Below are 23,046 nucleotides of genomic sequence, written 5' to 3' on the forward strand. Positions count from 1 at the left end.
CAAAAGTGCAAACCAGCTGACTCTGCACGTGGTACCTGGTGGTAGCAGACACGCATCACCTTCCTCATGGCCTGTGCTCACCTGTTTGCCCCCAGAGCACAGGTGGAGAACAGGCCCCCAGGAGCCACCCAGGATCTTCACTGACGCTCCCGTCCAGCTTTGGAAAAGCTTGAAAAGCAACGTAGAATGTATTTAGTTAAGTTCTAGTCTAGCAGATCTGTTGTGCAGCATTAATTAAAAGACTTTGAGGGGTCTGAGACTCCCTGTGGGCTCTGAGGTTGTTCCCCACAGCAGCGCTGCCAAACTGTGCCCTTGCTTTCTCTGGCACATCTACATTTCCTAAGTCAGTAGCCACTGCGATTAAAAAACAATTGTGGTTAAATGGCTTTTTAAAGGTGAAAACCCTCATTGCCGCTGCCAGCCCCTCCCGCTTTCCCGCCCCTCGCCACAGGCACCGCCCGCCGTTCCCGCCCGGCCGGGGCGGTGACGGCGCCATCTTGGCTGAGGGCAAGCGCGGCTTCGCGTCGGCTTCAGCCCGGCAGGGAGCGCCGGGTGCGGCCGCCATCTTGGCTGAGGGCACGGCCTCGGCGGGGCAGAGGGAGAAGAGAATTCCACAAAAATTCCACGGAGGAGCGGCCGGAGACCCGCGCGGCCATGGGGGTAGGTGGGACCGCGGCCGGGCCGGGCCGGGCCGATGCGATCCGGGCTGACGCCGGTCCCGCCGCCCCTTGCCTTGCAGAGGATCGGGCTGCAGCTCCGCGCCACGCTGGAGAACATCACCCGGCTGCGGGCCGAGGGCGAGGACTTCCGATGGTACCTCAAGGTGCGGCGGGGCCGGGGGTGTCACACATCCCGCGTTAGTGACAGCTCTCAGCTCTCTGACTTCTGTTTTCCAGCTGAAATGTGCGAACTGCGGCGAAGTCTCTGAGAAGTGGCAGTACCTGCGGCTGATGGTGCGTGTCCCTGTAACCTGCCTCAGAACAAATATGGGATCACGAACCTGCCTCTTACACACGTATTAGCATCTGGAATGGGACCACTTGCACTTTAGACGAGTTTTTCAATTGCTATATGCAATTAGAAAACGCTGTCATATTCCATACTAAAAAAAATTTGGATACTGTTAATTAAAACATGCCATTGGAATGGTGACTGTTAGTGAGCAAGTATTTACATCTGCTCTAAAAAAAAAGCTTTCTGTAAAAATAAAATTTGAAAACAAATTTTGAAGTGGTATCAGAATAAGGTTGTGCCTGTAAATATTTCTCTGATGCTGATGGAATATTTCTGGGGAAATTTAGGTAATTCAAGGTGAGTTAAGCATGCTAAATTAGCACTTGGAAACTGAAAAAGCAGGATAAAAGATAAGGGATAAGAGAAGGTTCCATTCTTCAGAATGATGATCCTTTTTTCTTGCATAATACTGTGTGGCAGGAATGTATTTTGAGGAATTAATAGAACATGCCTATGTGGACCAAGACATAACTATCCACTATTCCCTGTTTTAAGTCTAGAACAGAACTATTCTTTGATAATCGCAGCTTCTTGAATTACTAACTCTTGTATAAAAAAAAAGCTGCCTTGTGGCAGTATTTTTAAGAAGTGAAAGACTGCTGTAAAAACTGCTTTACCTTTGCAGAGGTTTCCAGTGGCTCAGCTGAAGTGCAGTCACAAATGTCTCTGCTGTCGTGGTTTTTAGGACAGTGCTCCCCTGAAGGGCGGCCGAGGCAGCGCCACGATGGTGCAGAAGTGCAAGCTGTGCTCCAGGGAGAACTCCATCGGTACGTGCTTACATGTTTAACAGGCACCATCCACTTGTCACTTTTTATCCCAAGTTTATTTTTTAGTCTCCATTTTTGCTTGTAAAGAGCATTCACCGGGGATCTCTTCCCTTGCACACCAGTGCTCGAGTTCACAACAGGTACACACTCGACATCACGCTCATGAAGGAGACAGCAAGGCCTAGTGAGTCCAGGTTTCTGCATGAACAAAACTCATCTGCAATGTCATTTTACAAAGCATGCAAATTTTTTTTGCATTGGTAAGGTAACAAAATGGTGCAGTGTAAACTTCTCAGGAGAAGGGAGAAAAAGTGAAGGCCTTCTACCTTCTGAAGGCCAGCTGCAGGAAATGCTTGGTGACTTTTTTTCTTTTACTTTGTATAAGGAAATTTCTTTGAAAGGAGAACCTGGTGCTTGGTTTGTGCTGAATAAAACTGAAGACATAATGCAACTCACTTTTACACTTTTTTTTTGTTTTAGATATTTTAAGTCAGACAATCAAGCCTTACAATGTAAGTTTGTTTCCTCTTCTATATAACAAGTGAGAGATAAATTAGCATTAATACTATTTTGAGGTTTTGCTTTATCATCCTCTGGTTCTGGTATTGTTCCCTGACAGAAATTGTCTCTTGTAGACTCCTGCAGAGTCTCAAGTGTAGAATAATCTGATACATTTCATACGCCAACACAGAACTGTATCACTCAAATTAGAGGTGGTTAGGCCTGTATTAGCAGACTAAGAAATTCTAGTTAATGACCACCTATTAAATGAGCCCTAGGATTTTGCTGTCACTTGGGGGATCAGAGATGACAGTACTGCCTTTAAAGCAGTCCATTCCTGAACTAATGCTTGTCACTGTCTCTATTAGATGGAAACTAATGGAATTCTGGCTCAATTACAGGCTGAAGACAGTGAGAAATTCAAGACAATAGTGGAGTTTGAATGCCGAGGTCTGGAACCGGTTGACTTTCAACCACAGGTGAGATCTTACTTGTGATTTGTTTCTCAGTTTTTAAAAACACTTCTTGCAGACTCTGGAGTGATAAAATACACACTGTTTGAAATGGTTCTGGAACATCCTAGACCTTCCCAAATTCCCATTCTCCCCATGGGATTCTCATCCACTTTTTTTTCTATTTCATTTGACTCCAAACAAACTCAAAAACTAACAGATAACACTAACAACTCTAGTATTCTTCGTGCCAGGAAAATCTAGCACTAGGCACTCCTTGGAGTCTTACTCCAGCTGCCTTACAGGTGACTCAGCACTGCTCACCTGAACTCACCTGAGAGGTCTTCATTGCTCAGGTTATGGCAGAAGAGTCTTTCCCAATAGGAATTGTGAGAGTGCAGCGTTGGACAGAGCACCACTGTGCTCCTTGCTGTTACAGAGAGCACAAGCAGTTCAGGTTATGAACACAATTCAGTGTATGCCCTCTAAAAAACAAACAAATTTCCTTTGGGATTTGACATCACCAAAGCCACGGGGAGTGATTATTGGCAGTTTTCCATGTGAAACTTGAGCAAAGGCTGAAGATCACCGGCACTTAAAGGCTGTTGCAAAGCACACCTCAAGGTTCAGAGTTAAAGGATTTCTCCAGGGCCACGCCAGTCTGCAGTGACTCATCTGCCTGTGCACGGTCATGCCTGTTAACTCCCTGCTATATTTAACCTATTATTCCAGTCGGATTAGGTGTAAATAGACTGACAGATATAAACCTGTCTTATCCTTCCCTCAGACTGTGATGCTGGGCTAAGAAACAGCCCAAAGAAGCCAATCCTACAACGAATTTGATATAAATAGAATCCCCACTGCAGAGTGCTGCAGGAGGTCTTTATCTTAAGTGAAGCCCATCTTTCTGAGGAACAGAGTGGTTATTAGTTTATCCCTGTTTGAAAGCTATGCAACCAGACCTAGGAACTCACCCCTCAAGAAAAATCTATGGGAAGACTACAAAATATAGGAGATGTTTAGAGCTCTTCATCCTAACTCTCAATTTTATTTTTATCTGGAGAAAAAAGCTTCATTAAAGCTTTTAATTTAATCTAAATTTGGTCTCTGCACTTGACTTGTATACTTGAATTCCTGAAGAGATATTTGAGTGAATTTTCTGGAGCCTAAATCAGTAAATGAGAATTTTCTGATGCCTGCATGACTTCTGCAGGTCCAGACAATTCTGTAAACTGCTTTATATTTGACATGATCCAAGCCAGCCTGGCTTCTCCAAAGCCTTACATCTGGCTTTTGATTAGCACCGTGGCCATAGCATTACAGTATTTTCTCCCTATTCTTGGTAGACATAATACAAACACACCTGAAGTCAATTTAAAGTGGCTTAAGGCTTGCATGTCTTATTTAAATTGTAGTTACCTAAAAAAAGAAAGCAGAGAAAGTACCCTTTGATTCTCCGGATATGCACCCTCCTTTTAGACCTAGTACAGAAGCGTGTAATTCCAGTCACGTGGCTCTTTGTCCCCTGGAGGGCTGGTGAGTGGCTCCAGGTGGCAAAAGCAGGGCTTCTTCTATTTTTCTAGTGTTTGTTCTGTACTGCAGCTCTGCAGTTTTGTCCCATGATGCTGATCTGCCTCTCCCCCCCAGCAGTGCCCTTGAGATGGGCTTCCAACAGTTCTAGAAGGGCCACTGTGCCCTGCAGATCACTCTCCTTGTGTTAGATCTCACCCACTGTGTGGTTTATTTAACTCCCAAGTGCTTAACCTTCCTTCAGATCCTGAAATATTTTAAAATCATGTGGCTTACTTTGCACATTCTTACACAGCTAAATGTCTGACTGGCATTAGTGGGATTTCTCTATCAAAAATGCAAGTGTAGATCCCTTGCAGAAAACCAGGAAGAAACATGGATTTTTAGCCAATTGTTAATAAAATTCTGTAGTTAGAAATGGCAATGTAAGAAACCTTCCTGTATGCTACAGAAGTGGCTGGGATTTTTAAATATACAATGAAATTTTGTGCTGAGTTACTTTCTTTAAATATGTTTCAATGATCATATTTATTATTTTCTTGGTACAACTTACTTTTAAAAACTTTCTGCAAATGTGTTTGCAGGCAGGGTTTGCTGCTGAAGGTGCAGAATCTGGCACACCTTTCAATGACATAAACCTGTTGGAAAAGGTATGTTGTCTTAGTTTCATTAGTAAATCTAATTATTTAGCTTGCTTTCCCCAAGTCACTAGTGCAAAATACACACCCTGCTCTTTCCTGTAGCCACAGGAAGGTCATAGCTGGAGAGAGGAACTGCATCAACTATGAACAACCAGCATTGCTAAGTGTCACTTTAGAAGTAGGTATTTGATAACTTAGCAGCTGGCAAAGGTAGAAATGCTACTTTTATTTAAGTCACTCAAGAATTCCAAAGAGCAGGAACCTGGAATATTAAATGGCTGGGGTCATGAGAGCGGTGAATTGATTTTTCTGGGAAGATCCCTGCACATTTTCCTGTGCACAGAGGTATTAAAAAGTAATACAGACACTGTCCTTCAAAGCTCAGGATAATGACACCAGCATTGCAAATCTTCCTTGGCTGTGAGCAGAAATCTCAAGGTCAAATCTGTTCCCTGGTATCCTACTTGGCAGGGATCTGCATATCTGCTTACCCACCTGACTAAGGTATTGTAAATGATAGATAATCCTTTCACCTGCCATGGCTGCTGTCTTGTCCACTACAGGCTGTGGACTACATATGAAAAAAACCTACAACATTATATAAATAAAAACACTGAGACTGAAGGTCATTTTGCTTCTCTCACCTGTCAGAACTTAACTTGGTGACTGCACAGTGCTTTCCACAGAAGTCCAAGACCCAAATTTTGAGTAACATTTGGTTTCAGTTTGAATTCCAGTCTGTGTGCATTCTGTCCTCTGTGACTAACTCTGTGAAATCTTATTTCCTGCAGGATTGGAATGACTATGATGAAAAAACAAAGGAATCTGTTGGGATCTATGAAGTTACCCACAAATTTGTAAAATGCTGAAGTTCACAGCCCTAATAAATCTTGACATGCTTATTGATGGAGGAGCTGTATCCATCAGATACAAAGTTTCCTTGGAGTTCCTTTTTTTATCTGGCTGCACTTCAGAAGTGGAAACCTAAGTTCATAGAATCATTAAGGTTGGAAAAGACCTCCAAGATCACCGAGTCTGACCTTTGGCCAACATCACTAAGCTGTACTTACTGTCCCCAGCATTCTCTAATAAAATATTTTCCACAGAGCACTTGGAGATGGCCTCAGTACAAACTGAAAATAGTACATACACCTGACTGAACTGTGCCATTTTCTTAACACTTTTTTTTGAAATATATACAGTTATGGTGGACTGTAGCTTAACTACTGCACACAGTGACTGCTCCGACAACTTCCAGCCCTAAAGTCTATCATGAAGAAATGGCTATGAGGATTAGTAAGGTTTGTGTTAACTGTTCCAGGGAACAGCTACACCTTTAGTAGCTTTCTGCCACTTCAAGTAAAGACACTGAGCTGAGTGTACTGAGAACACTTACCAAGCTTGACTGCTGTTGACATTTACACAGTTACACTCTTCTGAAAATCAAGTTATCTTTCCAAGTGTGTCATTAAATAAACATCACTTTTAGTTGAAGACAGACATTGTGCTCCTTGGTGGATGCACTCACAATCTTGCCAGCTGTTCTCATGTTTAAAAACAAACCAAAAAAACCAACCCACCAAAAAAAAAAAACACAAAGAAAAAAAAAACAAACACTTTTGTAGTGAACTTTATTCAGACTTTTGGTCTGATTATCATTTCCTGATACATTATTTCCTTCATCTTCCCAAATGATCACCTTCCTTTCTTTGTTTAAATGAGCAAGAACAATCATGCTAAGTTTTAAAAGGAGTTTTAAAATAAGGCTTTTCAGGTGAAAACTAGAACAGCGAATTACAAGGTGCAAACAGCCCTGACTAGGAAAAGTTCCTAAGCCTTCAGGCTTACCCATTAAAAGCATGCCTCTCCCCTTCCAGCACTTGCAGTTCATACTTCCAGGATATGGTATCGCTTACATTCACTGTGATAAAGAAAAAAGACACTGGGAGAGCCTGGAAGCTGAGAAATCCAAAGGAAGAGAAAAGGCAAGTAGGTTTCTGAGCCTCTGAACCTGATCTGTCACATCAGATGTGCTCAGACTTCTCTGTTCTGCTAATAGATTTGGTTGTCCAGGACAGGGGGCTGTGCTGAAAGACAGGAGCTGCATTAGCTTTACACAGATCACAAAAGCAAGTTCTACTCAGCTCTAGAGAAAGACTCATCCTTCCAGAAGAAAAAGAGTGGAAGTCAAGAGGGTTTAAAAGGCAGGAGTTCAAGTTACACATACCATGTAAGTGCAGAATGCTTTCAGCAGTATTCTTTCCAACTTTTATAAGAATCATGAGCTATGGATAAAGGGACTGCCCATACTGTATGAATTAGATCTGGCAATAAAAGAACTTTGTGGTTAATAGTAGACAGCTTTATTAAAATACAGTCTTTTCCAATCAGTTTAACAATCCATTTGATGATTGCATATCACTTAAGGCCTCCCACTTCTTTTTTTTTTTGTTTCTCTGGAAGTTAAGAGTGGAAAGCCTTCAAGCAGTTGAGGCACCATCAGTTCTGATATAAATTCAAGTTTAAAGAGAAAAGTAAGTGTGAGCAGTTTGTAAGAAAGCTTACTGCAAGTGCAAATGGAACTACTCTTTCATGTTTAAAATTATTGCATGTATTTTTTTTTTAAATCTTAGCAGTTTAAGAGTAGTATCACAGTATTGATTTGAGTGTCTGAACACTCATGGAACACAGTTCCAAGATCATAAACTTTTTATTTTAGAAGATGTGTTTTAAGAACACATGGATCAGTTGGAACAGATGGATGTGTTACTTAATTTTACATTGTGAGTAATGTAAGTTACTCACAATTAAGTGAGTTACTTAATTTTACATTGTGAGGTTGCTTCCTGAAGCATCCACTCAAGGTCTGTAATTGATTTCTTTAAAATAAATACAAATTTCATAGTGACTCTAACAGTATTCAAGTTCAGTGAAGATACATGAAGCCAATTAAGCTGGGCAGTCTCAGCCATGCTGAACACTGATTAGTATGTCAATTAGACATAGTCTGCATTTTGTACTGCAATTGTAAAGTCTTCTAATGTCTTTATGTCTAAGTACCAATCTTCTTGCCCGTTAAAACATTAAAGATATCTTCTAGTGACTTGTATATGCACCGAAGGAATTCTTCACCATTCCTAGCTGGGTAAGAGGAAACATTACAACCTATCCAGTCGTCATGGACCTGATATCCTAATCCAAAGCCATCGGACACCACGGGGCCAAACCCTCCCAGCTGCACAGCTGGGCTGACCAACGTGCTTGTGGAAATGATGTTGTGATTGAGCCGAGCATAGGCCGGGTCTTGATAGAAATCAGGCAGAGCAAGCCCTTTGGATAAGGCCAAGTAGCGCAGGCCGAAGAGATGGCGGTCAAACCCCTGCCCTGTTCAAATCAAATAACATGTATTAGAGAGATGGCTCGTTTTTGTGGGAAGTAAACTCATTTACTGTGACATCACATTGTCTTTCAGCCACAAAAGAGGTCTGTAGAAGTGAGGTTCATTTTTGTATTAGCGGGAATTATTTTTCAGAAGCCAGACATTCTGCCCTTCTCATGCACACATCCCAGGGGAAGAGGGGCTGTTTTACTGCAAGAATCAACCAGGATTATGAGAGTACACTAAAGTGCAATGTTAACAGACAATTTTAATAATACATCACATTCTTTGATTAACTATTTATCCGAACATATCCAAGTTGTTTAAAGCAGAAAAAAAGCTTTCCTAAAACTTATTAATCTAAAGAGGAAGAGGATCTTGCATCAACAGAAAGAGGCCAATTTTAGACTCTATGGGGTAATGTTCAACAGTCTATTTTACTGAAATAATGCTAGGAATAGACTAGCCAAAAATATGAGTTTGATTTGGAAGTTGTTACAGCCTTTATCCCCTGCACACATACAGACTTAAAGCCAAAGTTCTTGGTTGCCCTGGGGAGTACAACATGCACTAAGTATTTATCAAATCTTCCAATACCCCAGCTGCCCTGGGGACAAAAAAAAGTATAAAAAATTCTCAACACATTAACAGTGATGTGGAAATCACAGAGGCTTTCCTCTCCATCAAGAAATGAGTGTCACAGAAGGCATTTTAAACTGCAGCCTTTGGTTACTGTTTTTGTCAAGTTTACATTAGCATCAGACCGCCAGCAAAATTAAATTATTTGGTTGTAAATTAAATATTAACAGACCTTTTCATGCAAAAGCAGAAGTGTATGATCTGTTCCTACTCACCCATAGCAGCTTCTCTTGTCAAGCGGCCGTGGTACTTGGAGCACTCCACTATCAGCTTCTGCAGCTCTTCTGTGCTATGTTTGGACAGTTCCTTGACAAAAGCTTCTGAGCATTTCTTGGTGTGGACAGAGGCAGGACGGATGGTTTCTGTACGACCGTGTTTGAAAGCTGCAGTGCTGCAAGACTCGTACGTAGCGACGGTCTGGTTGTACTGGCGAAGGAAAGCCATCTGGAAGGCCAGCTGAGCCACAGCATCTGGGCTCACCTTCTTCTGCTTTAGAAGCTCCTTGCCCCCTTTTTGGAACTGAATCATGTTAATAGACAGTGATTCTACAGTGGTATCGAATTTCTGTTTGGCTTTGGTAATCCCTGCTTTTAAGGCATCATTCAGCTTAAAGTCAAGTTTTTGCACTGCTTTAGAGGAGTCTACTGAAGCAGGCTGGGACTGGGGGCTGATGGCTGGGGAGTTGGTGCTGTCTTTAAAAACCTCATTCTGGAACCTGAGCACAGCCACACCATCTCCCCAGGAATGTTCAAAATTGATTCCTGCGGTGCCATCCTTGGTTATGATGAGGTTAAAGGATTTGTCATACCAGCGGTTAGCACCATCCCCATGCAACATAGTGTGGGACAAGTGCACAAAGTCTTTAATGGGAAAATCATCTAAACTTAAACAAAACACAGCAGAGTCTACTTTTTGAAGAGCTTCTTCATTGCCATTATCCAGCAGGTTCTTTCTCAGCGATGCCCACGTGTCTCGGTTTTCACTGGAGAGGTAGCCAAGAGGGAAGGCTGGGGCTGGACTGTTGTCACTAAGGATGCATTTCAAGTGTGCTTGTATCTCTGAGGGTTTCAGCATGTTCCCATCTCTATCGATAACGTCAAACACATAAAAATTTCCATTTCTCAGTACTAGTAAATGCTTTGCCTTTTCATCTGTATAAAGCTCATCTTTCTCGAGCTTAGGCACCCGCGTGGAATTGAAAAGCCTGAAGTACTGAGACATATCCAGGGGGTAAGCATTGACCATGTAGGCACCAAACCAGGACACCGAAGAAGGCACAAATCGGATAATTTTTTTAAAGAGCTCAGTGTCACTTTTTTCTGGATTGAGGTGAAAAACCTCTGGTTCCAGATAACCAGCCCTGAAGGTCTTCATAAAACGTATGGCAGAAACAGTCATGTTCGTAGCTCGTGTGAGCTGATCGTTGTATTCCGGTTTGGGATCAGGATTAAAAGACATAAATGCATTAAAATTCAAAACAACGGGCTCACGTGCTTTTAGGTACATGTCAAACCAGGGACCTGAAAATTGAGAGTTGAGAAATAGGTCAGAACATAAAAACAGCTCACTGAGTCAGACCAGAGGTTTGTGTAGTCCAACAGTGATCATGAATAAACACACACTGAAGTGCCTACAAACACAACAAACACGTGCAGTAATTCACCCAACACCTCACATTTGGAGTGGTACATCCCTTTACCTACTCTTAAATTATTAATTTCTGCAACTCTCTGTCACTGAGGTTGAACCTTCTAGCTGGGCTGTAAGAAGGGCAATGGGTAGCTCAAGGACCTAAGTTACAATTTTAATTACAGTTTCTCACAGGTGAGTAACCAGAATTCATCTACAGTTTGAAAACCACATCTGTCATCATCACACAGCCTTTTAACCCTGGACTTGAAAGTCTAAGGTGGAGGCAAATATACATACTTTCAGAAACCAATGTGAAGTAGAACAGGTCTTTTATGAGGCCTAAAGAAGAATAATAACTAAACAAAAAGTAATACAGACACCCCACAGCTCACGGACAAAAAGCACTGATGAACAACATAAAGCCACCAGTTAAACCCCTACATGCTGTTCAAAGTGAATGGAAAGTTAAATACAACAAACCAAACAGCAGTTTTTGTAAAGTAATCTGGTATTCTCCACAGAATTTATCATAGCTAACACCCTTAGAGGAGGCCTCAACAGAGAGCAAGGACAGAAGTGCATTCACTGGGCAACATGGCAACCTCTACTTCCATAGGTATTTGAATATTTCCACCTCTGCTGTTATCTATCCAATACTTCCATAAGCAGACACTTCTACGTGGAAGTCAGTGGAAACAGTATAATCAAAAATCTATACACATGCTCTCCCTCTCCTAATGTGTTTTTCCTTTATTCTCATTTTCCTCTTTCTGTTGCTTCTTTTGTTTTTGTCTTCAGAAGATTATGGTTTTGTAGTTTTAGGGGTTTTTAAGTCCAGAGCACTGACCACTTCTGCCTCTCAAACTTAGTTATACTCTCTGACCCCTTCCCTCCCTTAGAGTTTAGTTTTCTTACTAAATAACATGGAATTATTTGGAAATGATTGGTTTAGTTTCCTTAAGGGAGCTACTAGATAAGCTGCTCTTTAACCTCAACCTAAACAGACAGCCACAGTGTTCACAGCATGTTATTCCAAGTTTATGGATTACTTAAGCTTCAGCCTATTATATTTGTAGCATAATGAGATGTTACCAAGCATGATGACCAACAGACTTCTCCAAAACCCAGCAGGCCAGCGTACCTGTGATGTAACTAGTATGCTTGTTCTGATTGTCTTGAGCAACCAGTTGCTCATGTAGCTCTCTTCCAATTCCCTTTTCAAAAGCATGAGCGAGTTCTTCTGTTTTCCTGCAGCAATCAAGAGAATAGTCAAAATGCTGTCACAGTCCTATTTTTTATCTGTATCACTTGGCTCTGAAGCAGCACATGACAGTGCAATATGTGTTTGTCCATACCTGAATTGGTCATCATTTAAAAGCGGTTTCTGGGCATTCAGGTATCTCACAACTGTATCTTCCAGTTTGGGAACAGGCAGTCTGAAGGAAGTGGAACACAAACACAATGCACTTTATGAGCAAGGGTACAAATGAAGCTTGAGTTTCTTACAGAGTAGCCTCCCTTCTTCCCTATCCTTCCTAATACTATTATATATACTACACTATATATATATGGATAATATAATACATATTCTCCAAATGCCTCATAAGTTTCTTGTGGAATAAGAGAACTAGGGGAATAGACAGATACGAGTCAGCACAGCCTACGATACTTGGGAAACAAGGCAGAGAAGGAACCTGACCGGCTTGTTACAAAGGTACTGCGGTGATGGGGGTTAACCCCTCACAGAGAACACAGTGACAGGAACCACTGCCCGGAGAAGCAGCTCCCCAGAAGGTTACCAGCCCTGCTTCAGCCCTTCCCCTCACTGCGGGGTGCTGGACATCTACTTTCTTACAAATTTCCTATCGAGTATATCTTTGCCAACTTCCTCTCAGAGCAAAAAGAAACATTTTCCTTACTATAAAACAATCCCGATACACTCCCGGGGTTCCTTTGCGACCCAAAGGGATGTTTCAGAAGCAGGCTTACAACCATATTTACACTTCACCCCTCCGCAGGGAGAGCGGGAAGCGCACAGCTCGGAGCCGAGAGAGGACATTCCCTCAACCCCCGCCTCAGCGCGGACACCCCACACGGCCCCGCCCCGCGCCCTCGGAGCGCAGCTCGGGGCACTCCCCGCGGGTGTCCCGGGACCCGCCGTACCTGGGCAGGCTCCTCTGGTAGTGCATGGTGGGCACGATGCTGCGGTGCAGGAACTCGGCAGCGCCCGCGCTGCTGTACCCACGCCGCCCGCGGCCCGGGGCCGCCCTCAGCAGCTGCCGCGCCGCCATGATAGCAGCGCCTCAGCGCCGCCCGCCACGCTCGGCACCGCCCGCCCCCGCCGGCACCGCCCGCCACGCTCGGCACCGCCCGCCACACTCGGCACCGCCCGCCATCCCCGGCACCCCCCGTCCCCCTCGGCACCGCCCGCCACGCTCGGCACCGCCCGCCACTCTCGGCACCGCCCGCCATCCTCGGCACCGCCCGCCATCCTCGGCACCGCCCGCCACGCTCGGCACCGCCCGCCATCCCCGGCACCGCCCGCCACGCTCGGCACCGCCCGCCATCCCCGGCACCGCCCGCCATCCCCGGCACCGCCCGCCATCCCCGGCACCGCCCGCCATTCTCGGCACCGCCCGCCGCTGCCCCCGGCAAGGAGGGAGGAAAACGAATCCTTTTCCCTGTTATTATGCCATTAAGAAAGTCGATTCGATGCGCGCCGTCAAGGCAGCAAGGTTATCAGGGTATTGGAAAATGTCTGGAGTGGCGCGGTAACGCCATAGCCGTTAATAAAGTTTGCAGTAATAAAATTTGCATTGATCAGAAACACGATATTAAATAATAAAACTATTAATGCATTAATAAAGTTTCCTGCTATCCTTTTGTTTTGACAAGCACTCTTGTTCAACATGCAGACTCCACTTATTTTTCCTCTCTCTTTTTTTTTTTGTGTGTGTGTATCCATATGTCCTGCCTCCAAGAGAGCAGTTTAATCCCTCTTGAGCTTTTTTACTCACATGTGAGCGTGTAACAACAATTCTGTATCACAGTATAAAATGTAAAATTGTAAACATACATTGTATTTTTGTTGGATTGTGTCCAATATTTTCTGTAAAAACACTGAATAATATTAGAATATCCCAGAAGCTCCGGAAATGCTCTCGTAAGAAAGCGTGGCACAGCAAATGGTGATGAGGAGTGTATTTTTATCAGATACTCACCAGCATAAAAATCAGCGTTGGGATTGAATGCGGACACAGCAAAGGAAAGGAAAGCAATCCCTGTGGCTTAGTCTCATAATCCTCTGAAAGTAAATTGGCCCTACCCTAATCAACATAGTGGTTGGAAGAAAAGTGAAATCATTTCACTTCCCAGACAATAAATGCCAAATGCCAGAAGATGTCCTTGCATGTTCCAGTCTATGGCTGTTTCCTGTTCAATGTGTGTCTCTTACGCTGCTCATTCAGCCTTTTTTTGGCCATGATAACGAAAAACCCCAGCCTGCTTTAATTAATGAAGTCCAGTTTCACCTAGCTTGCCCTGTTGTGATAGTCCTGTTCCAAATGTTACCTGCCCTACCCTTTAGGAGAACGGTAATAATGTTCCTGTTCCCTGTGTGAGTGCTGACTTGTAGAGTTCCCTTTCCAGGTTTGGGTGTCCAGACCCCAAATTCAGAGACTGAGGAATGCACCGTCTTTCTCCCAGGAGTGTCACTTTGTTTTGAACTAGTCTTGTTTTAGAAATACTACTGCATTCTGTTCTAATTTTCCAGAGCCCCCTAATCTTCTTCCAGGCTCTTAATGATGTAGTTGATAATAGGATTGTTGGTATTAATTTGGAACAATAACGCCAGCTGCTTGCTTGGTGGCTATTGGCAGAGGGGTGACCTTGCAGGTCAGCTAAGCAGAACTGGAAGTGCTTTGATCTGATCTATACAGAGCCAGATCCGTCCACTCGAACAAGAGGAGTGAGGGAATTCTCTCCTCATGGGATGCTGATTCTTCCCCGCAGAGCACGGAGCACAGCATGGCGGTGGCTTTGGATGCAATCCTCGCTCGGATCAAGGATGTTTGTAAAAGGAATGGTTTGCTCATCCTCTCCGTGTTGTCCGTCACCATCGGCTGTCTCCTTGGATTCTTCCTGAGGACGAGACGACTCTCCCAGCAGGTAAGAGTGGGCACGGCAGCAACACTGCGGAGAAAATACCACACTTACGTAACAGAAGACATATGGAACTTGTGCAACTTCAGCACGGGCTCTGGAACACAAAAATTGTGTATATATATTTGTTAAATTAGTTTAATTCCATATGTTTGTTAATCTAAGTTGGTCTTTGGGTCCTTTCACACGTTCTCAAACAATACATCAGCAAAGGGTTCTGGTCTCTAAGACACCTGGTAAGTGTAGCATAAACACAGAATGTTGCAAGTATGGATAATAATAGTGGACATTTAAGCTAGAAGAGATGTAGAATCTAATATAGATCTGGAAAAACTGGTACTGCAATATACTGGATTTTACATTATTTTGGAATATGTATGTCTAAAGAAAACACTGGGAATATTTTTCAGCATCAGATACAGAGGTGCAGATGTTTATATCACAGCAATGGCGTTCCATGTTAACAAATTGAAGATTTCCCATCATTAGCAGACCATGTTACTGAAGTCACTTGGGGCTTTCTCCCCCAGCACACTTCAACCAACCCCTTGGGGGGGCTCATTTCTGCTGCATTAGTCGGACAGACCAGACGACAACATGCACTGCTGAATGTGTTGTTTGAGCACAAAATATAAATCTCGGTTAAAAAATATGGCATTTAGTAAATGCAACCAAACTAAACCCATTCTGTTTTCTGCTATGGCAAACCACTGTCTGAGCATCGTTTTTGTCCAAGCAGTAGCTTCACACATACTTGGGAAAACACACAAAATACAGAATGAAGAGATTGTTCAGAGCAACCTATTAACAACAGTCCTCAAGTGATGACATATTTTATTTCTGTCTTCCTTTGTAAAGGAACAAAGCATGTAGAGTGTTTATTGAATAGCAACATATTATGTAATCTAATTAATTTTAAAATGATCTTTTGAAGCCTGCTATCTTTGCCACCTTACATGCCAAAGCTGCAGATTTTACCCGTGTTATCTGATCCCCAGCTCTGGCAGCACTTGTGAAGGCAAACAGTCTTTAGCTCAAAACAATAAGCATCTCTTCATGTATTTCTAGGAAATTAGTTACTTCCAGTTTCCTGGTGAGTTACTGATGAGGATGCTGAAAATGCTGATTCTCCCACTGGTTGTCTCAAGGTAAGTGAGGACAACAATAGATCCAATGAGTTTTCACGTTTCCTAAATGAGACTTGTCATCGCCGCTGTTTTACTTGTGGCTGAATTAAGTGACAGTGCCAGAGGCATCACTGACTGCTGTGCATTTGCATTTATAGTGGAGCCATGAACATGTTTTTTAATCAATAGGATCATTTCTGCAATATCTCGTACAGCTATTATTGGCTTTAAAATTAATGTGCGGGGGGTTTTATTGTTTTCTTTTTCCCTTGTAATGGGAGGACTTTTTCTTTCAAGCTAACTAGAAGTTAAATATATGGAATAAATAACCCACCTTATCAAAAAACCCACCTTAAGTCTAAATTATTGAAACAATACACTTTTCAAATAAGATGAAAAAGCCCAGTTATTTATCGTGTCCTGCAGTATTTTGAGAGATGTGCTGTAATATGATGAATATTGAAAAAACCCTGTGTCTCCAGTGAACTAATAGTATATACCTGGCTTCAGCTGAAGTGAAAGTGATTTCTCAGTACATTAAAGGCAGAACCTTTAATGGTGCCACTTTATTGGTAGCAGAATTAATGATCTAGATCTTGTTCTGATGGACAGTGCATGGGAGCTGCCTTTGCAGTGGGAGGGCATGACTTAGGAGAGGTTTTTCTCTCCTCTGAGCTTGACTGTCTTCCAACTGACTACAGTCCCAACCACACACCAGTTACAAATGGCCAATGCTAACTTGTGTGCCCAGTGCTTAGGGAAGATAAGAAGAGTAACAAAGCTAACTTTACCAGACCTGAGAAAAAATTATTGCAATATTTGGTACCTTTCCTTGAAGCCTCAGTTTCTGAAACCTAATACATACACCAAGACCTCATCTTCCACTTTAAGAAAGAATAAGTTTGTAGTCTTCAGACTGAAGAGAGTTGCTGCAAATTAACACAACTGAGCACTAATTTTAGTTTTAAATTATCTGCCTTTAGATCTGCCTTCTCATGGTCTTTCACAGAACGGAGCTGAGTCATGGTGCTCTGTGCATGAAACTGTTCACGTGGTCACAGACTCACTCCGGTTCTGTCCCAGGCAGCAAGACAACATCAAGACAAAACATGTCAAGAGATTTTTTTTTTGAGAGGTAGAAGGAGAGTTTTCCAGTGAAAACAAGAGTCTCACAGGAGGAAGTGATGGATTAAGGAGGACAGAAAAGGGTTGGAGCAGATTCACATGCCCTTCCCTAAAATGTGTAGTTCTTTAGATCCTCTTATATTTTTTAGAGATGTCAGGAAGAGCAACAGCACACAGGGGAGAGCTGCTCTGACACAGCCTATGATGGCTCAGGTTACCTACAGGTGTGTCAGGAGTGAACCTCTGAGCCTGAGAAGAAACTTTGCAGAACCTCAAATGGATTAACTCCCCTTGCACAACAGTATGAGTCCATCTCTGTGTGTAACAAACTATCACTTGCTATTGCAAACTGAAATGTCAGGGGTTTGCAAGTAAAAACTACTTGATACATTAAATTTTCCACACATCCATTTCATAAAATCAGTAAACCCATGCTCTGTACTTTTACCAATCTGCATGCACATTTAAACTACATTTCTTTGTGGATCTGGAATATCCTCAGCCTGTCCTGCCAGAGCAAAGGCATTTAAATTATCTTTTAAATTACCCTCTATTATTGTTTACAAAAGCCAGAGGTACAGCACCATGAAAAGAGCTCTAAATATTGCTCTCCTAGTTGAAATTAATGCAAGTTTTTCCTTATATACACAAAGAAAAAAATTACTTGTAAAGAAATAGAAATAGCTTTCTAATCTAAGAAAGATTAAAAGGACTGCGTGCAAAATACTCCATCTCCAAGTCTAGAGTTTATTTTGAAGGGTTGTAGCAGAAGTAAAATGTGGTAACTGTGTGAGTCAGAAGACTGACAATAGACTAGAAAATCTTCCACTTACAGGCCACTAGCACAGATCCAGCCTTTTACAGAAATGCCTGAAAATGTGTACTTTCCCTCTTGACCTGATAGTTAGAGAGTAAAACAGGAACTTTGCAGATTGTATCCATTAGGAATGAGGAAATTAGGATATCGTCAGGTATCTCTGAATGGTGTTTATTTTAACAGTTCCCTGGAAGCAGAAGAAATCAGTTGAACAACTTGAGACTGTTTCTTCAATGGACAGTTTCTTGTTTTACCCAACTCTGTCCCAGCACCTGGAAGTGCTCTATCCCACAGCTCCCATACCTGTTCTGATGTCTCCAGTCACCCATGGTCTTACTTCTTCTTTTCTCACAGACAGAAAAATCTTGAAAAAGCAATCACCACCCACTAGCCTGCCAGTTTGAGCCCTGCATGAGTTTTTGGTTTTGTTATGGCCTGGACCTTTATTAAGGAAGGGGGTTGATATTATTTCAATTACCTGGTTACATAAAAAAGCTTCACAGCATCATAGAACGACTCTGGAATAACTATATATTTATTGCACCCATCCTCTGCCTGAGCTCTAGCCCTGCTCATATCTATTAGTATCCTCTGTGTCTCGTGTATAGAGTTTGCTTTTCTCAGTGATGATGACAAGTACCCACACAACAGAGGATGCCACTTCTGTTAGCAACAGAAATTTAAAAATTAGACAAACAGTCCAACAGATTGTGTCTGCCCTGGGGACACTCAGTGGTGGCTGTTACAAAATTTTAGACCCTGTAGTTACCAGATGTACAGTGCTTACTATATGTATAAACATAGGATACTATTCTTAAACCTGGGAATGGGAATATTAAGAGAGATGAGAGAGAAGAGGAGCCAGATCTGAATTCATAGTTACACACTTAGGCACTGCCTGAGCTCCTACTGCAGTTGGACAGAGAGGTGTCCTCAACAAGCCTGAAATATCAGCTGCAGGGGATCTGAAGTTCCCTGATTCTCTCTGGGACAGTGTCTTCAATCCTCATTTGACAGCTGAAGTGCAAATAGGATATTTTCTTCCTTACATGCAAAAGGTTTCAACACATATCTCAGGTTTTTATCAAGTGTGGCAGAGGTGTCTCCCTGTGCATCCTGCCCCGAGAATTCGGAGATGTTCATAAAACCGCGGGGCCGAGTCTGCAGACAGTTCCCGCTGCTCAGGTTTGTTAAACCTTTCCCGGCACCTCCTGCACTTCCCGGCGCGGGCAGAGGCCCGGGCTGCGATACCGCCCGCGGCCACCAGGCGGCTCCGCTGGGACACCGAGGGACCGCATCCCGGGGACTGCCGGGACCACTGATGGGATCCTGCATCCCGGGGACTGCCGGGACCACTGATGGGATCCTGCATCCCGGGGACTGCCGGGACCACTGATGGGATCCTGCATCCCGGGGACTGCCGGGACCGCTGATGGGATCCTGCATCCCTGGGACTGCCGGGACCGCTGATGGGATCCTGCATCCCGGGGACTGCCGGGACCACTGATGGGATCCTGCATCCCGGGGACTGCCGGGACCACTGGTGGGATCCTGCATCCCGGGGATTGCCGGGACCACTGATGGGATCCTGCATCCCAGGGATTGCTGGTACCCTCCACTCTCTTTCACTATGGTTAATTATAAACTTACACAGACACACATGCACGTGTGATGCCTTCACCTGCTTCCAGGACAAGTTGATTGCCACGGATACCTATTCATCACTTTACTTTCTCAACTTCTTAAATGCTTGAAGTAATCCAATCTGATCTTCAGGCGTTTGCATGATGCAAAAAACTTGGAGAGGAACAAGCACTCAACTTTGCCACTAATACCTTCTCACTCTTGCTACAGATGATACAAACCCTCTGCCCCCCTCCTGTCTGTGCCAGCAGTGCCAGGCACAGCACTGGCTCGGGTACAGGCCAACCATGTACTGTGACACAACTCACGGGCTGTCACCTCCCTTCAGAGCATCTCCATCCTTGTGCCCATTCCCTGCCCCACCGTCCTCATCTCACTTTACCAGCTTTGTATTGAGCAGTGTCCACCAGGCTGGAAACTTGATTTTCAGTAAGCTGAAAAACTGCATTGACTTCAGTACTTTGGGGAAGCAGGTACTGAAACCTGGTCTGCTACAACTTTGTATCTTGTTTTGAGTGATGTTTTGAAGAAGTTGCAAACTTTGACTGAAAAATTTAGCATTGCTGAGGCATTTATAATGCTGCTGTTTGGCATGGATTCCTTGTGGCAGGCAGAGAGGCCACACTGTGGCACTTACCCCAAAAAGAAATTCCCCTCTCCCTTTCTGTTCGGAGGTGCCGGTGAGCCCACAGGGCAGGCCAGGTCTGGCTCCCAGCACGGCAGAGCTCAGGGCAGGCAGAACCACCACGGGCACCAGAGCCCAGGCAGAACCACCACAGACACCAGACCCAAGTGCAAACCGTGTGTGCTGCGGAGCTGGGAGGAAGGTTGGAGAAGAGGCAGGGCTTGCAGCCCCTGGTTCTTTTGCAAGCTAACACCAGAAGCCCACACATGATTTCTCTCCTGCATTCAACATACACTTTCACAGACCTTACAGGAACTTAACTCTCTCTTTTAGAGCCTTCCATCCCCTCTGCATAATTTCAGAGAAAAATTAATTACAATGTTATTAGTAAGGGCTCTCACAGACACAGTGTTTGACTGCACAAGTCTTGCTTCTCCAGAAAAGCAGGCTGAAGCCAGACTTACACAGGTTTACACTAGCTGAACCTACTGACTTCTCTTTGTCCTGTATGTCTACTTATATATGTAATAGAAAGTTACATCCTTTATATCCTTTTATTTCAGCACTCTCCTTGTTTATATGATTAAGTTTTTATCTGGTAATAGATACAGGGCTGAGTTTTCTATAGCTGTGATTAGCAGTAAGCAGTGAGAGTGTTTGTGGGGAAGAATTGTCAGGGCAGACTTGAACTGTTCAGCTGGTTACCCCAGGGAATATTTGCTTGTTTTCCTAAGATTATGATGATTATTAAATTTCGTATTTATTTACCACCGACCATTTTCTAGATATTTAAGAAGTAATCAGAAGCAAAGACCTGATCCTTTTCCGTGTGCAGACCTTGTTAAAGAACTATTGTTCCCTTTAAAGTTAAACAACTGACTTGACCTGTATTTTTTAAATTATAAAGCTTGTTCCTCTGAGTATGCTGTGCCTGATACAATCAAGTGTATACTAATAAAATTTGATATTTATTCAAAGGCTCACTTGGGGGGGTAGTAATAAATATTGGTTACTATTGTAGTTTTGTTGATGAATTAAATACAATATGCTAAATATAGAACTGTGTTTCTTTAAGGGGATTCCTGTCCATAATGCCATCAGTTCTGGTAATCCTTCGTCCTTCTGCTCAGATTCCCAAGTTGGCAATTCTTATTCATGCTGTTAAAGCCTGGTATTTAATTAGAAACTACTCCGTTATAGTACTCTTTTCCCCATATATTTTTTTCCACAGCTCTCTGCTTTGGGGAACACAGTAGCATTTTTACATCCCACTAATGACAAATATTGCTCATTGTGTTCTGATGGAATTCTGCCACTCACTGGGCCATCCCAAACTTTGCCTCTCAGAACTCATCAGTTCATCTGGAGAGTTGATAATTCTGTGAACTGTGCAAGAGGACGTGAGGATGTTGTGGGTGCAGGCTGGAGGTGCTGTGGGTGCAGACTGGGGATGCTGTGGGTGCAGACTGGAGGTGTTGTGGGTGCAGACTGGGGATGCTGTGGGTGCAGACTGGGGATGCTGTGGGTGCAGGCTGGGGATGCTGTGGGTGCAGGCTGGGGATGCTGTGGGTGCAGGCTGCAGGTGCTGTGGGTGCAGGCTGGAGGTGCTGTGGGTACAGGCTGGAGGTGCTGTGGGTGCAGACTGGGGATGCTGTGGGTGCAGGCTGGGGATGCTGTGGGTGCAGGCTGGAGGTGCTGTGGGTGCAGACTGGGGATGCTGTGGGTGCAGGCTGCAGGTGCTGTGGGTGCAGGCTGGGGATGCTGTGGGTGCAGACTGGGGATGCTGTGGGTGCAGACTGGGGATGCTGTGGGTGCAGGCTGGAGGTGCTGTGGGTGCAGGCAGCTGTGAACCCCCTCATCCTGGGAGCCAAGCTGGTGATGCTGGTGCCGATCCGTGCCAGAATTGGTGCTGCCACATAAGCAGGGCTTTGTGTCCAGGCTCTCCTGCCAAGGACTAATGTGGCCACACGGCTCCCAGACCTGCCTTGGAGCTCAGAGCAAAAGCACATCAAGTTCATGCAGCTGTCTGTGCAGACATACCCTAAATAACTTCACAGCAGCTGTATATTCTTTGGGAGTCCAGGGTTGGGTTAAAATAACGCTGTGAGATAGACTTGGTTAGATTGTGGTTTGTGTTGTTTTGTTTGTTGTCAGCTGTAGGTGAAACTGGTAATACACCACAGACTGGAGATTGTCTGCCTGTTTTACTACTTAAGCTTATTGTTTGTTAGGGATGAAAAGTTTGACCCAAACCCTCAGAGACCAGTACTGAAATTTGCAATCTGAAACTTCTGTCATGATTATAAAACAGTGCCTGGTATGGTCAGTATAATATCCATTCAGAAGGAAAACAGAGATATCTAAAAGGCTATGAAATCTCTCTTTTTTCCTGATTTATCATTACATTTAAATGAAGATGACATCCGAAATTAATTCATTCAATAATACTGGTTTTACAAGAATGACAATATGTGCAGTACTATTTCTTCTTACACGTCCTTGGTACTAAAAGGTACTTTCTGTGTTGTCTTGACAAATTCACATAATTTACCTGGAGGCTGAATGGGAAAGGATAGATGATATAAGCTTCTGGTTAAGTTTGGCTTGTTTTTTTCTGCTATGTGTAAGTTAAACTATTCCCTCTGGTCATTATTTCCTAAATACTAGTCACTCTGTTCTTATCCTTGTGCAGCTGCCAAACTGGGGCCTATTTAAAAGACAAGTAGATGTGGCACTTGGGGACATGGTTTAGTGAGACTTGGCAGTGCTGGCGGAACAGTTGGGCTTGATGATCTTAGAGGTCTTTTTAAATCTAACCACTTCTAAGATTCTATAATCAAGGGCAACCAAATTTATGCACTGTATTTTCTAGTGAGGTGTTGAGGAGCAGCTGCAAAATGCTGCCTCTGAGTCTCTGAAGGGCCTGCTCAGAACAGTGTTTTATAATGTACTAAAGCAGATGCATTTCTCATAGAATTAAATTGCTTTGGGA

The 23,046-nt window shown here is 43.6% G+C and overlaps 3 protein-coding genes across 5 annotated transcripts in view; 2 read left to right on the forward strand and 1 right to left on the reverse strand.

The window, feature by feature from the left end:
• Window positions 1–506: 506 nt before the first annotated feature.
• On the forward strand, window positions 507–6,012 carry CZIB (CXXC motif containing zinc binding protein). Of its 3 annotated transcripts, none has more exons than XM_064665202.1 (8): window positions 507–660; window positions 740–823; window positions 897–953; window positions 1,700–1,781; window positions 2,262–2,293; window positions 2,684–2,761; window positions 4,849–4,914; window positions 5,697–6,012. In XM_064665202.1, the coding sequence occupies exons 1-8, from the start codon at window positions 655–657 to the stop codon at window positions 5,772–5,774; spliced, it is 483 nt and encodes a 160-aa protein (XP_064521272.1). In that variant the 5' UTR covers window positions 507–654; the 3' UTR covers window positions 5,775–6,012. The 3 variants fall into 3 exon arrangements, with proteins under 3 accessions (XP_064521272.1, XP_064521273.1, XP_064521274.1); XM_064665204.1 differs by having other exon boundaries at window positions 625–660; window positions 740–813; XM_064665203.1 differs by lacking the exon at window positions 4,849–4,914 and having other exon boundaries at window positions 536–660.
• Window positions 6,013–6,519: 507 nt separating this feature from the next.
• On the reverse strand, window positions 6,520–12,888 carry CPT2 (carnitine palmitoyltransferase 2). The gene is made up of 5 exons (XM_064665199.1): window positions 12,719–12,888; window positions 11,911–11,991; window positions 11,697–11,803; window positions 9,139–10,443; window positions 6,520–8,289 (listed from the first exon to the last, which is right to left on the reverse strand). The coding sequence occupies exons 1-5, from the start codon at window positions 12,844–12,846 to the stop codon at window positions 7,958–7,960; spliced, it is 1,953 nt and encodes a 650-aa protein (XP_064521269.1). The 5' UTR covers window positions 12,847–12,888; the 3' UTR covers window positions 6,520–7,957.
• Window positions 12,889–14,519: 1,631 nt separating this feature from the next.
• The window catches only part of SLC1A7 (solute carrier family 1 member 7), a 49,756-nt gene continuing 41,229 nt past the window's right edge, over window positions 14,520–23,046 (forward strand). Inside the window, exons 1-2 of the mRNA XM_064665206.1 lie at window positions 14,520–14,722; window positions 15,785–15,864. Coding sequence (XP_064521276.1) covers window positions 14,582–14,722; window positions 15,785–15,864 — 221 coding nt within the window. The 5' untranslated portion in view covers window positions 14,520–14,581. The remainder of the gene's footprint in view (window positions 14,723–15,784; window positions 15,865–23,046) is intronic.

Source organism: Pseudopipra pipra, chromosome 9, assembly GCF_036250125.1.
Source record: "Pseudopipra pipra isolate bDixPip1 chromosome 9, bDixPip1.hap1, whole genome shotgun sequence".
Taxonomy (NCBI): Eukaryota; Metazoa; Chordata; class Aves; order Passeriformes; family Pipridae; genus Pseudopipra; species Pseudopipra pipra.

What these genes read in the sequence shown, in the direction of transcription:
- CZIB (XM_064665202.1), top strand. An exon ending in GGCAGTACCTGCGGCTGATG is followed by an intron (nt 954 to 1,699) that starts GTGCGTGTCCCT and finishes CGTGGTTTTTAG; the next exon opens with GACAGTGCTCCCCTGAAGGG. An exon ending in ACATAAACCTGTTGGAAAAG is followed by an intron (nt 4,915 to 5,696) that starts GTATGTTGTCTT and finishes TATTTCCTGCAG; the next exon opens with GATTGGAATGACTATGATGA.
- CPT2 (XM_064665199.1), bottom strand. Translation starts at nt 12,846, where the DNA reads ATGGCGGCGCGGCAGCTGCTGAGGGCGGCCCCGGGCCGCGGGCGGCGT. An exon ending in TACCAGAGGAGCCTGCCCAG is followed by an intron (nt 11,992 to 12,718) that starts GTACGGCGGGTC and finishes CACTTCCTTCAG; the next exon opens with ACTGCCTGTTCCCAAACTGG. An exon ending in GACAAGAGAAGCTGCTATGG is followed by an intron (nt 8,290 to 9,138) that starts GTGAGTAGGAAC and finishes TGATTTGAACAG; the next exon opens with GGCAGGGGTTTGACCGCCAT.